General features: G+C 68.4%; 1 protein-coding gene across 1 annotated transcript; it reads right to left on the bottom strand.

The window, feature by feature from the left end:
* Window positions 1-3,997: 3,997 nt before the first annotated feature.
* Window positions 3,998-5,447, bottom strand: TIMP2 (TIMP metallopeptidase inhibitor 2). Its single transcript, XM_014954157.1, has 4 exons — window positions 5,298-5,447; window positions 5,101-5,209; window positions 4,632-4,756; window positions 3,998-4,268 (listed from the first exon to the last, which is right to left on the bottom strand). The coding sequence occupies exons 2-4, from the start codon at window positions 5,207-5,209 to the stop codon at window positions 4,068-4,070; spliced, it is 435 nt and encodes a 144-aa protein (XP_014809643.1). The 5' UTR covers window positions 5,298-5,447; the 3' UTR covers window positions 3,998-4,067.
* Between the last annotated feature and the right edge of the window lie 6,782 nt (window positions 5,448-12,229).

The raw sequence follows: 12,229 nt of genomic DNA, 5'->3' as shown, positions 1-12,229 counted from the left end.
ACCCCGAGCCCCTCCGGGCACCGGGCGGGACAGAACAGCGGCGGGGGGACGAGTGCCCGGTGCGCCCCCATCCCGAGCCCCTCCGGGCACCGGGCGGACAGAACGGCAGCGGAGGACGGGCGGCCGGTGCTCCCCCGTCCCCCGAGCACCGGGTGGCACCGGGCGGGACAGAACGGCGGTGGGGGACGAGCAGCCGGTACTCTCCCCCCCGAGCCCCTCCGGGCACCGGGCGGGACAGAACGGCGGCGGGGGAACGAGCGGCGGATGCCCCCCCTCCCCCGAGCACCGGATGGCACCGGGCGGACAGAACGGCGGGGGGATGAACGGCCGGTGCCCCCCAACCCCGAGCCCCTCCGGGCACCGGGCGGGACAGAAAAGCGGCGGGGGGACGAGCGGTCAGTGCCCCCCTTCCCCCGAGCACCGGGTGGCATCCCGCGGGGGGTGCGAGGCCGGAGCCGCCGGGCAAGGAAGGCGGAGGCTGAGGGGACGTTCTCAACCCCCTCCCGGCAGCGTCGGGGGCGGGCTCGACCGGGAATAACGGGAACGACGGGGATGGGAACGGGAGCGGGGGCTGGACCGGAGCTCTGCGCCTGCGCACAACGGGGGCGCTGAGGCCACGCCTCCCCATCCAGGCCACGCCCCCTCCGCGTCCCCGGGCGGGCTGAGGGCGGGGCCCCGCCCTCAGCCCGCCCGGGGACGCGGAGGGGGCGTGGCCTGGATGGGGAGGCGTGGCCTCAGCGCCCCCGTTGTGCGCAGGCGCAGAGCTCCGGTCCAGCCCCCGCTCCCGTTCCCATCCCTGTCGTTCCCGTTATTCCCGGTCGAGCCCGCCCCCGACGCTGCCGGGAGGGGGTTGAGAACGTCCCCTCAGCCTCCGCCTTCCTTGCCCGGCGGCTCCGGCCTCGCACCCCCCGCGGGATGCCACCCGGTGCTCGGGGGAAGGGGGGCACTGACCGCTCGTCCCCCCGCCGCTTTTCTGTCCCGCCCGGTGCCCGGAGGGGCTCGGGGTGGGGGCGCACCGGGCGCTCGTTCCCCCGTCCCCGTTCTGTCCCGCCCGGTGCCACCCGGTGCTCGGGGGACGGGGGAGCACCGGCCGCCCGTCCTCCGCTGCCGTTCTGTGCCGCCCGGTGCCCGGAGGGACTCGGGGTGAGGGAACACCGGCCGCTCGTCCCCCCGTCCCCGTTCTGTCCTGCCCGGTGCCACCCGGTGCTCGGGGGAAGGGGGGCATCCGCCGCTCGTCCCCCCGCCGCCGTTCCGTCACTCCCGGGTTGTGCGCAGGCGCAGAGCTCCGGTCCAGCCCCCGCTCCCGTTCCCATCCCTGTCGTTCCCGTTATTCCCGGTCGAGCCCGCCCCCGACGCTGCCGGGAGGGGGTTGAGAACGTCCCCTCAGCCTCCGCCTTCCTTGCCCGGCGGCTCCGGCCTCGCACCCCCCGCGGGATGCCACCCGGTGCTCGGGGGAAGGGGGGCACTGACCGCTCGTCCCCCCGCCGCTTTTCTGTCCCGCCCGGTGCCCGGAGGGGCTCGGGGTTGGGGGGCACCGGCCGTTCATCCCCCCGCCGTTCTGTCCGCCCGGTGCCATCCGGTGCTCGGGGGAGGGGGGGCATCCGCCGCTCGTTCCCCCGCCGCCGTTCTGTCCCGCCCGGTGCCCGGAGGGGCTCGGGGTTGGGGGGCACCGGCCGTTCCTCCCCTTCATCCCCCCGCCGCCGTTCTGTCCCGCCCGGTGCCCGGAGGGACTCGGGGTGAGGGAACACCGGCCGCTCGTCCCCCCGTCCCCGTTCTGTCCTGCCCGGTGCCACCCGGTGCTCGGGGGAAGGGGGGCATCCGCCGCTCGTCCCCCCGCCGCCGTTCCGTCACTCCCGGTGCCCGAAAGGGCTCGGGGCGGGGGCACCGGCCGTTCCTCCCCTTCATCCCCCCGCCGCCGTTCTGTCCCGCCCGGTGCCCGGAGGGGCTCGGGGTGGGGGCGCACCGGGCGCTCGTTCCCCCGTCCCCGTTCTGTCCCGCCCGGTGCCACCCGGTGCTCGGGGGACGGGGGAGCACCGGCCGCCCGTCCTCCGCTGCCGTTCTGTCCGCCCGGTGCCCGGAGGGGCTCGGGGTGGGGGCGCACCGGGCGCTCGTTCCCCCGTCCCCGTTCTGTCCCGCCCGGTGCCACCCGGTGCTCGGGGGACGGGGGAGCACCGGCCGCCCGTCCTCCGCTGCCGTTCTGTCCGCCCGGTGCCCGGAGGGGCTCGGGATGGGGGCGCACCGGGCACTCGTCCCCCCGCCGCTGTTCTGTCCCGCCCGGTGCCCGGAGGGGCTCGGGGTTGGGGGGCACCGGCCGTCCATCCCCCCGCCCTTCTATCCCGCCCGGTGCCACCCGGTGCTCGGGGAGAGGGGGAGCACTGACCGCTCGTCCCCCATCACCGTTCCGTCCCGCCCGGTCACCGCCGGTGCAGAGACCCCACCTCCCACCCCTCCCGACCCTATCGCCCGGGGCCGGTGTGAGCCCGGTTTCTGGCGAGGAGAGAGAGAAATGAGAGCACAGGGAGCACAGAGGCGGTGGAAAACAAGTGGCGATATTGACTCACAGACAGACTACCAGCGACAGCAGCATCGGCACAGAGGGTATAACCATACAGAAAAGCGACCGGGAGTCGTATATGGGATTGATTAGAGGTTGGGGTTTTGGTTTGGTTGTTGTTGTTGTTGTTTGTTTGTTTGTTTTTTTCTTTCTTTTTAATTTTTTTCTCTTTTAATACGTTGAAATTGCCCAGACTGGTCCAGTACGACATCTTAAACCTCCACAGCATGAAAACCTTCCCCCACACCCCCACCCCAAACCCCCGGAGCAGGGCTGTGGGGCTGATTCCCAGCATGATCCCTTCACTCCCAGCATGATCCCTTCACTCCCAGAGCTGCGGGATGGGGGTGGCGGGCACACCGGTGCCACCCGCCTTCCGTGGGCACCGGCCAGCGCCGCTGCGACGTGGGAATGGCTCAGAGAAAGCGGGGCCCGAGGTGTGTGGGAGGGTTCCCTGGAGGGGACGGGTTTTCCTGGGCACTGGCCTCCATCCCTGCTGCCGCAGAGCAGGGAGTGGGACCGGCTGCGATGCCCAAGGCCACAGCACAGCCCAGAAAACGGCTGCCCGAGGGGATGGTAAACACCCAGGGCTCCTCGGGACCCACTCCTGCCTCGGGTGCCCTGCTGGGGGGGTGGGGGGGACCCACTGTTGAGCCCTGCTGCCTGCCAAGGCCGGTGGGGCTGAGCCCATGGCGATGGTGGCAGAAGGGTCTGGCAGCAGCTTCCCACCCGTGCAGGAGGTCACAGTGGGGATGGACCCCCCCACTACGATGCTGGAGAAGGCAGTGAACCCCCCCGCTCACCTCTGTGTCCCCATGGGGCAAGGAGCACGTGGAAAGAGGGGCAGCAGCGCCCAGCTGCATGCAGGGGGGCAGGAGGGGTGACCCCCAGCCACATGTGCCCCCTCCAGCTTTTGGGACAAGGCACCTGCACAGGAGCCATCCAGCCCCCTCGCACACAATCGGGGGGCTCTGCCACACGGTAAAGCCCCCCCAGAGCCCCTTCCTGGCACGCTGTGCCCCTCCTGCACCCCAAAGGGACGGACAAGCAGTGGGTGGGGAGGGGCATAGGGGGGTCCCCGGTGCTGGGGGGGTGGCTGGGGTGGGGAGGGCAGTGTGGCAGGAGCTGCTGGGGCGGTTGCCCCGCGGCAGGGGCACTGGTAGACCTGCTACGCAGACGGGGCAGCTCCCACCACTCACCAGGGGTCGGTTCCTTCACAGCTGCCAGGGTGCCAGGGCTGAGCGTGGCCAGGCAGGGACATGGCCCTGGAGGGGAGGGGGGTCCCCCACACCCCGCTCAGCCCTGCCACGGGCTGCCAGGTGCCTGTGGCAGAGGGGGTCCCCACCCCTGCCCCCCGCATGCACGTGGCAGGCGCCGCAGCCCGGGGACCCCCGCAGCCGAGCGGATTTTCATGCTGTCTCCAGGAATTGATATCAGTGTGGACCAGTTTTTTTTTTTTTGTTTTGTTTTTTTGTTTTTTTCCTACTGGCTACTGGAATGCGCTCGTTTGGCTTTAGGGGTCCTCGATGTCGAGAAACTCTTGCTTGGGGGGGGCCATGCCGCGGTACCAGGCGCACGAGCCGTCGCTCCTCTTGATGCAAGCGTAGTGCTTCGCCTGCCGCCCGTCCACGTTGTTCTTCTCCATCGCCCAGTCCGTCCAGAGACACTCGTCCGAGGAGGAGACGAAGCAGGGGATGGAGAGGCAGCGCGAGATCTGCACACATGAGACACTGGTCACCCACCACCCCAGGGAGGGGACGCTGGGGCTGGGGGAAGTAGGACCGGGGGGCTGGTGGTCCAGCTCTGGACCAGGGATGCCAGGCTGCCCCATCCCCGTGGGGTACAGCAGGGATGTGACCCCAATGTGGAGGGCTGAGGGAACCCCTGGGTGAAGGTCCTAGGGTCCCAGATGGAGGGACCCACTCTGCCCCATATCCCTGGCCACGTGCTGTGCCCCCTGCACAGTGTCATCCCTGAAGGATGGGGAAGAGCATCCCACCATGAAGCCCACACTGGTCTTGGGGCTGCACACCCCACCCCCCGGCGGTGCAGGAGCTGGGAGCAGCCCCGTGCTCACCTTGCACTCGCAGCCCATCTGGTACCGCTGGTTTAGGCTCTTCTTCTGGGTCGGGCTCAGCGAGTCCCAGGTGGAGACCAGGTCACAGAGCGTGATGTGCATCTTCCCGTTGCCCTCTGACTTGCCTGGGGAGAGGAGGACACACCAACCGCTCAGAGGGACCCCCAGGTGCCCGGGGACCCAGCCTTGACTTGGGGTGCTGGAGGGTCAGCCCAGCCTGGGTGTCCATCCCTGGTGTTCTCTGACCCCAGTGAACCCCAGGGAGTGGCGGCTCGACCCCCAGCTGCCCCTGCAGCCCCCCAGCCAGGGGCTGCCGAGCACGGCCAGGACACAGGAGGGGTCCAACAAGGGCTGGTGGGGTGCTGTGCCCGGGGAATGGGCACCCACGTCACAGGCATCTCAGAAGTCACATCTCAGGGCCAGCCCTGCCACCAAAGACCTCCAAAAGCCCTCCCTTGTGGCCACCCACCTGCGATGAGATACTCCTTCTTCCCGCCGGTGTCCAGCAGCCGGCCGCACACGGCAGTGGACGGAGCCGTGTAGATGAACTCTATGTCCTTGTCGGGGCCCTTAAACATCTGGGAAGGAGGAGCAGGAGTGAGCGGCCATCGCAGAGGCTGCCCTGTCCCCTCCCTCCCCATCTCCTGCCCCCGTGTGCCCCATTACCTTGATCTGCTTGATTTCATACTGGATTCGTTTGATCGGATTCCCGTATATATCGTTCCCCGAATCCACCTCTTTCGCAGAGACGGCTTTCGCTCGGATCACTGCAACGGAGAGACAGCGGGGTCAGCGGGGGTGGCCAGGGACCAGAGGTGCTGCCTGGGCAGGATGGTCCTGCTCAGTTCCCCCATCCCTGGGGGGCTCCCACCCCTCGTGCAGGGCTGGCTCCCCGAAGAGAAGCCCCCACCCTCCTTGCAGATGCTCGCCTGCCCACGGAGCTGGATGTCCCAGGCTGTCCCCAAAGGGACAGGGCTTTGGTACACGTGAGATGGTGACGGGGAGTGTTGCAGCAGCACCTCCATGGTCGGTGATAAGGAAAAGTCACCCCAGGATTGCCCAGCCCCACCGCCAGAAGCCATGGCAGACGGGTCACCCTTGGCCAGCGCTGGCTCGGTCCCTGCCCAGCCCCTGCTGGGCTCGTGGGCACAGCCTGGCCCTGCCCGGGCTTGTGCCTGTCACCCAGATGGCCCTGGGACAGCTAAAACCCGCCAGCAGCGCCCTGGGAGCACCGCGGTATTTGCCCACTGTCATTAATTAAGCCAGTCTCTGACGAGGGCTCGGGCCAAGCGCCTGCGTGGCTTGGCAGGGCTGGAGGAGAAAAGGGCAGAGGGAGCTATTTGGGGGTCACCTTTGGGTGCAGAGGGAGGCAGGAGCCGTGTCCCCATGGCACCACCCCAGTCGCTCGCTGTGGGCAGCGTGGGCACCAGTGCTGCCCACCGAGTGCCCACAGGGGCAGCTCATACCGGGGTCCTCAGCATCCCTCCCAGAGGGGCTAGGAAGCCCACCAGCCCCTAGCCCCTCGCCAGAATGGGGGTCCTGGGACCAGGCTGCATTCGCCCTCCACAGACAGAGCGTGGGGTCCCTTCTGTTGTCTCCCTGCCAGACCCTCGTGCCGGCGCCTGGAGCCTCACGCTCTGCAGGCGCAGAAACCGCATCCTCCGGGGGCCACGGGGCGTCGCTTCCTGCGGAAATAACCCGGGGACGCCCAGGGCCGGGGCAGCGGAAAAACACTGAGGGCAGGCAGCGAGGTCCCCAGCCGGCAGCCCCACCAAAGGCAAGAGCTCCCCCGTGGCTCTGCACAGCCCCGGGGCTGTCCCAGCGTGGGCTACCGGGGGACAAGCTCGGGTGCCCCAGGGCCAGCGATGCCGCAGTGCCCCGGAGCGTGGGGACAGCTCTGCCATGAAGGGTCCCTGCGGTCACAGCTCTGCCATGAAGGGTCCCTGCGGTCACGCTGCCAGCGCGTCCCGGGGACACACAGACCGGCATGTGAGCATTCGGCACGTGGCAGCGACCCGCGGGGCGGGCAGCCAGCTCGCCCTCGCTCACCGGCTCAGGGCACGGCGGCCACTTCGGTGCAGGTCGCGGTGGCCGCAGCCGCTCAGGTGTGCGAGGGCTGGGTCCCTGCGCCCAGACCCACAGCTCCCTCCGACAGCATGGGGATGGGAGCTCCCGGCCAGCCCTGGGGACAGTGGCAGCCCCAAAGCTGCAGCTCCTGCTCAGCACCCTCACAGCCGGGGTGCAGGGGCTCGCAGGGCTCCCCATCCCTTGGGGGCACCCCGGGCCCTATCAGCCCCACTGCACGCTGTGGGGTAGGGAATGGGGAGTTGCGCTTTGCCCAGGGGGGCAGGAGGGCAAGTGCCAGCCAAGCTGGGGACACAGCTTGTGTCCCCCCACCAAAAAGTGCTGGGGTGGGAGCAGCCAGGGGCTGCCCACCAGCCTGGCACAGACAGACTTGCCTTCTTTCCCCTGGCACGGCGAGGAGAGGGAATCTGACCCCGCTCTATAAATACCACGGGGGCATGCAGATGGGTTATTTAAACTGAAGGTCAGGGGGGCACTGCCCCTCGTGGGTACCAGTAAAGTGCCAACTGAGTTTATTTTGGAGAGTGACCACCAGCATGAGCAGGGCTTGGGGAACAGACTCCCCAAAACAGCTGCCCTCGGTCAACATGGGTGCTCAATCGGTGCAGAGCAGGCAGATGCAACGCCTGCCAGTACCAGGGCTGCACCCAGGGCTTTCCTGGCTACATTCCCTCTCCCAGGGAAGGGCCAGGCTGCCCGGGCACACCGGGAAGCCCCAGGTCCCTTCCCAGCAGAAGGGTGAGCCCCTCGGCACAGCCCCTCTCCCTGGGCTGGGGGAGCTCGGGGTGGTGAGTGTCACCCTCCATCCCAGCAGCACAGGGCCTGGGTCACCGCAGGCACGGGCCACCCCTTCCCCCCCCGCAAGACCCCGCATCCTCCCGCACCCGGCTGCGGCGTAACTCGGGTGCATCCCGCTCCGGAGAGCCACGCTCCGACGCCGGCCCCGCGGCTGCAGGCGCAGGGAACGGTTCCTGGTTCAGTGGGCTCCAGCCTTTTCCATTCACGTGCTGATGAATCACTTGACAAAAATGCAGCCCAATTCTAGGCGGATTTGTTCTGAACAGTGCGGCTTTGTGGAGGGGACGGCTGCGCTGCGCTTTCCCCGCCAAGACCCCAGCGGTGCAGCCAAGCTCCTCCGCGCCAGCCAGGAGCCGGGGCGGCGAGGAGGGCGAGCTGCAGGCACCGCCGAGGGAGCCCCGGAGGAGAGCCCTGGCCCGGGATCCCCGGGATGAGGAATCAGGGCTGAGGGATGGAGGAAACCCCTCGACCGGCAGCCAGACCTCCCCAAATACCAATGCCCTACCCATCAGCTGTGTCACCCACCAACCCTGCCACCAGCTGCAGGAGCCCCGACCCTCCGTGATGCTCTTGGCGCCCAGCAGGCACAGCATGCCATGGGCACCGGAGAACCGAGTCCGACCAGGGCAACGCTGGAAACGGCCCCTTCCCAGCCAGGATAAGCTGCAGCAAGATGATGTTCCATGGGGCAACCCCGTCCTGGCAAGGTGGGACCCCCACCGGTGACAACCCCCAACACTGCAAGTGTGGGCACCCCAAAATGAGGATCTTGGACCCCTCTGGGAGCAGACCCCTGTGAGGCAGCGGGTCCCCTCGCTGCCCTCTGCCACCACGGTCGGTCCCACCACCCCAGCAGGGCAGGGGTTCACCACCATGCCAGGGCTGCTGGCTGGTGATTCCCTGCCTCTGCACCATAAGAAATGCCAGTGTCTGCCTTTAACTCCATAGAGAAGCTGCTGGATGAGCAGGGTCACAGACGGACGGGGCCACGGGGAGCTGGTGACTTCCCACCCTGACCAGCTTGGGGCTGCCTGGGGCCAAGGAGTCCAGGGCATCCCACAGAAGAGTGGTCCTCACACCATGGTGGGCAGTGGTGCCACCAGGAAGGGCCCCACACTGAGTCCCAGCTGACCCTGCACCGCTCCCCCCAACTGGGCAATGAGCACACGACCAACTGGGACAGACTGGGGCTGCAGCGCAGCTCCAGGAGCAAAGCTGGGGGCAAACAGAATCACCCCAGCGCCACAAATCCACAGGGACATCTCTCTGGGCTCACCAGCCAGAGGGATGCTGTGCTCCCCAGTCCCTACTGGTGTAGCTGCCCCAGCTCGGGGGGGCTGCACCCCGTGTTTCTGGCTGCTGAGCAGGGGGTTCCTGCTGTGGAGAGTTGCGGGGATGCTGCAAAACCCTGTGGGGAGATGGGGCAGCCCCAGGTTCTCTCCGGGGAAGGTGGAAAGGGGGTTTGGAAGTAGTGACCTGCCCTGGTGAGACCCGCCGAGAGGGGATGCTCCGTGGGTGCTGCCTGGTGGCCAGGGTGAATCCTGCCATCGCCCACCCCAGCTCAGGGGAAGCTGCTGGAAGCTCCTGCCCATGTGTGCCCCACGGCAGAGGGGAAGCACAAGGAGCCTCAGCCCCCCTTCGACACCCCTCCTGGCCAGAGATGTGCCAAATATCCACCCCTTCCTCTGCCATCCCACCCCAGTCCCCACCGCCTGGCCCCGCCAGCACCCACCGGGGGAGCGCCGGTGCCCGCAGACCACGGGGGCCGCAGCCGGGCTGAGCGTCCGGGGAACAAAGCTCCCTTCTCCGGGGCTGCTGGCAGCCGGCGGAGCCGAGGGGACGCCTGCCAGTGCCAGCACTGCCCGCCCAGCACCACCACCCTGTCCCCGCGGTGGGGGCAGCCCTGGGGGTCACTCCAGCCCCGCTCGGGGCCGGCAGAGATGGCGAGTTGGCAAATGCCCCCCGGGAGGGACTCAGCCCCAGCCCTGCCTGGCACACAGGCAGCAACCAGCCCCCCCAACAGCCATGGGGGGCAGCGGAGTGGGGCACCCCCATCCAAGCGCAGCCACAGGGTGGTTTTTGGGGGGGATGTGGAGACTGGAGGGATGCGGAGCTGAGCACGGCAGCGCTGTGGGGAGAACAGGTGGAGGTGGCGGGGGCTCCCTGGTGCCTGGCCGCGGCGGGAGGCAGCACCGGGGCACCAGGCCCCGCTCGCCCGCCCGCCGGCCTGCGCGGGAGCCACGGGTTGCGCGCTGCCATGGCCGCCCTGCGTCATCCCGGCCCTCTGACGGGAGCGGGATGGGGCCCAATCAGCGGCGGCCCCCGCAGTCAGCCCACGGCCCCTCCGCGCCAGCCCCACGGGAAGGGCTGCCGCCACCGGAGCTCGGCAGGGCAGCACCGAGGACCGGCAGGGCCCCCCAGCAGCCGTGCCCCCCCCTCTCCCCAAACCCTCTCCTCCGCCTGGTCCCCGCTGGCAGCCCCCGCCATCCCTCCCCTGCTTCCACACCGCACCCCATCCCCAGGAACCGAGCGCTGGGACAACTGGGATGGGGGCAACGATGCCACATCCAAGGTGCCCCCGTCCCAGGCGGCACACCGAGCGCCCACCCTCCACTGCTCCATCCAGCCCTCCTGGAGCTGGCACTGCCACACGAGGCCAAAGCCACCGCCACGCGCAGGAGGGATGAGCATCACCGCTCCCACCCCCCAACATCCCCACGCTGCTCCAGAGGAGACCGAGCAGAAGTCTTCTGCTCCAGCCCCTGGCCCGGCCACGTCCTCAGCATCTCCTGGCAGCCGAGCATCTCCCATGGCTGAGCCCTGGCAGACAGAGTGGCCCTTGGCCTCCGCTGCCCGGGCATGGCCCCGATGGAGGAATGGCAGATGGGGCAGCCCTGAGCCCCACAGAAACCCTCTGCCCATCTCGTGGGCCAGGAAACACAAGCACAGGCAGGTCAGGTCCCTTGTCCCAAGTCACCAGCTCTGGTGACTTGACCCCCAGCTCCTCCAGCACCTCGTGCCTGAGGCAGACCTGCATCCATCTCCCCCTATCCCACCTGGAAATGCAGCCCTGGGCTCCTGCAGCTCCTGGGCTCCAGAGCAGAGCCTCAGCTGGCTGCAGGGGCACGAGAGAAGGCAGAGTGGGCACGAGAGAAGGCAGAGTGGGCACGAGAGAAGGCACAGACAGACATGGCAGGCACTCCCCATGCCATGGAGTGGGGATCCCGGCACCCGCTCTCACCCAGCTTCCCCCTACCTAGTGCTGAATGCAACCTCTGGGGTTCATTTCCCCACCTCTTCCCCCTCCTGGGGTGCACCGGGCACCGCAGGGCATCAGCCACCTCCACACCACGGGTCTCCACCACGGGCCCAGCCTGGACACAGACCACTGCACCCCAGCAGCGCCCGGCATCCCAGGCTCTCCCTGAGCTCCATGTTCCCGCAGGGAGGGAGCTGGCTGAGGAGCCCCCCAGCCCCAGAGAGCATCCAGGGGTGAGAAGGGACACACCGAGAGGAGCAGGGATCGGAGGCTGCAGGAACGGAGCCACATTGCCTGGCAAGAAAAGGCTAGGGAGCTCACCCTGGGATGATGAACCCTTCTCCCTGGAGACCAGCAGTGTCCCCACCGGGGGTCACACAAGACCAGACTGACCCAGAAGAGCAGGGCACTCGGGCTGGGAGCTGCCAGCACTGCGGGTGGCATGGCCCCGGAGGGTGCTGCCTCAGTGGGATGGGCTCCGGGTGCCGGTGGGACAGGCACCTACTGAGGGCAGCAGGGCATCCCAGCAGTGCCCAGCCATGCTGTGCCCACCGGGGCATCCCGGCAGTGCCTGGTCCTGCTGCACCTCCCGGGGCAACTCAGCAGTGCCCGGCCCTGCTGTGCCCTCCCGGGGCATCCTGGCAGTGCCCGGCCCCGCTGCGCCCTCCCGGGGCATCCCGGCAGTGCCTGGTCCTGCTGTGCCCTCCCGGGCCAGGTCTGAAGCAGCCGTGGCCACCGAGCCAGACGGTGACTCAGCAGCTGAGTCAGGGCTGAGCCAGCACCCCGGGACGGGCAGTGAGTCACGAGTGCCCCGGAAAGCTGAACCCCACGGCAGCGTGACGGGAAGCCACAGGCCTGCTCCTGGAGCGGGCGCCAGCCGGGGCATCCCTTTGGTCCGGAGGCACCAGTTTGAGCAGCAGCTCCGAAAATTCAGTGCTCCATTTTGTCTAGAATAATCTCCCTGCCCTCAACGTGCTTCGCAGCACGCTGTGCCGAGCAGCAAGGCCAGGCAGAGCCGGGGTATTCGGGGCAGCAGCCAGAGGCTGGGGGAGTTAATTCCCCCCCCACAGGAGGAGAAAGGCCAGGAGTGGGGTGGGGAAGGGGCGAAGGGAGCCTGGGAATCCATCAAGAGCATCCTGGCTCAGGAGCAGGGGATGGGGCAGGGCCGTCCAGAGGTTGGGGCTGCCTAAGTGTTTGGGAATGTTACCTCTCCAGCCGAGCCTGGGAACAGCCCCGCAAAGGAGACCGTCAGGAACCGGGGCTGGTCTGTTTGTTTAATATGTTAAAATTTAATAAGGGCATTATTCATAGAAAGAGGAATCCAGATCCCGGCGCTGCCAAGCCCTCCCTCCCTTTCAGCAGCATCCAAACCGAACAAAATGGGACGGGGGAGAGGAAATGCCTGGAAATAAGGAACAGACGGGAGGTGACCGAGCCCGACGGCTGGCTCTGCCGG

This window comes from Calidris pugnax, unplaced genomic scaffold (genome assembly GCF_001431845.1).
Source record: "Calidris pugnax isolate Ruff unplaced genomic scaffold, ASM143184v1 scaffold9, whole genome shotgun sequence".
NCBI lineage: Eukaryota > Metazoa > Chordata > Aves > Charadriiformes > Scolopacidae > Calidris > Calidris pugnax.
Note: the sequence above shows the minus strand (reverse complement) of the source record. Positions and strands in the feature narration are given on the sequence as shown.

Bases quoted from the DNA above. Each gene is read 5' to 3' on its own strand.
- TIMP2 (XM_014954157.1), bottom strand. From the start codon at position 5,209: ATGTTTAAGGGCCCCGACAAGGACATAGAGTTCATCTACACGGCTCCG. The intron at 4,757-5,100 runs GTGGGTGGCCAC...TCCTCTCCCCAG, and splicing joins GAAGGAGTATCTCATCGCAG to GCAAGTCAGAGGGCAACGGG. The intron at 4,269-4,631 runs GTGAGCACGGGG...TCATGTGTGCAG, and splicing joins AGATGGGCTGCGAGTGCAAG to ATCTCGCGCTGCCTCTCCAT.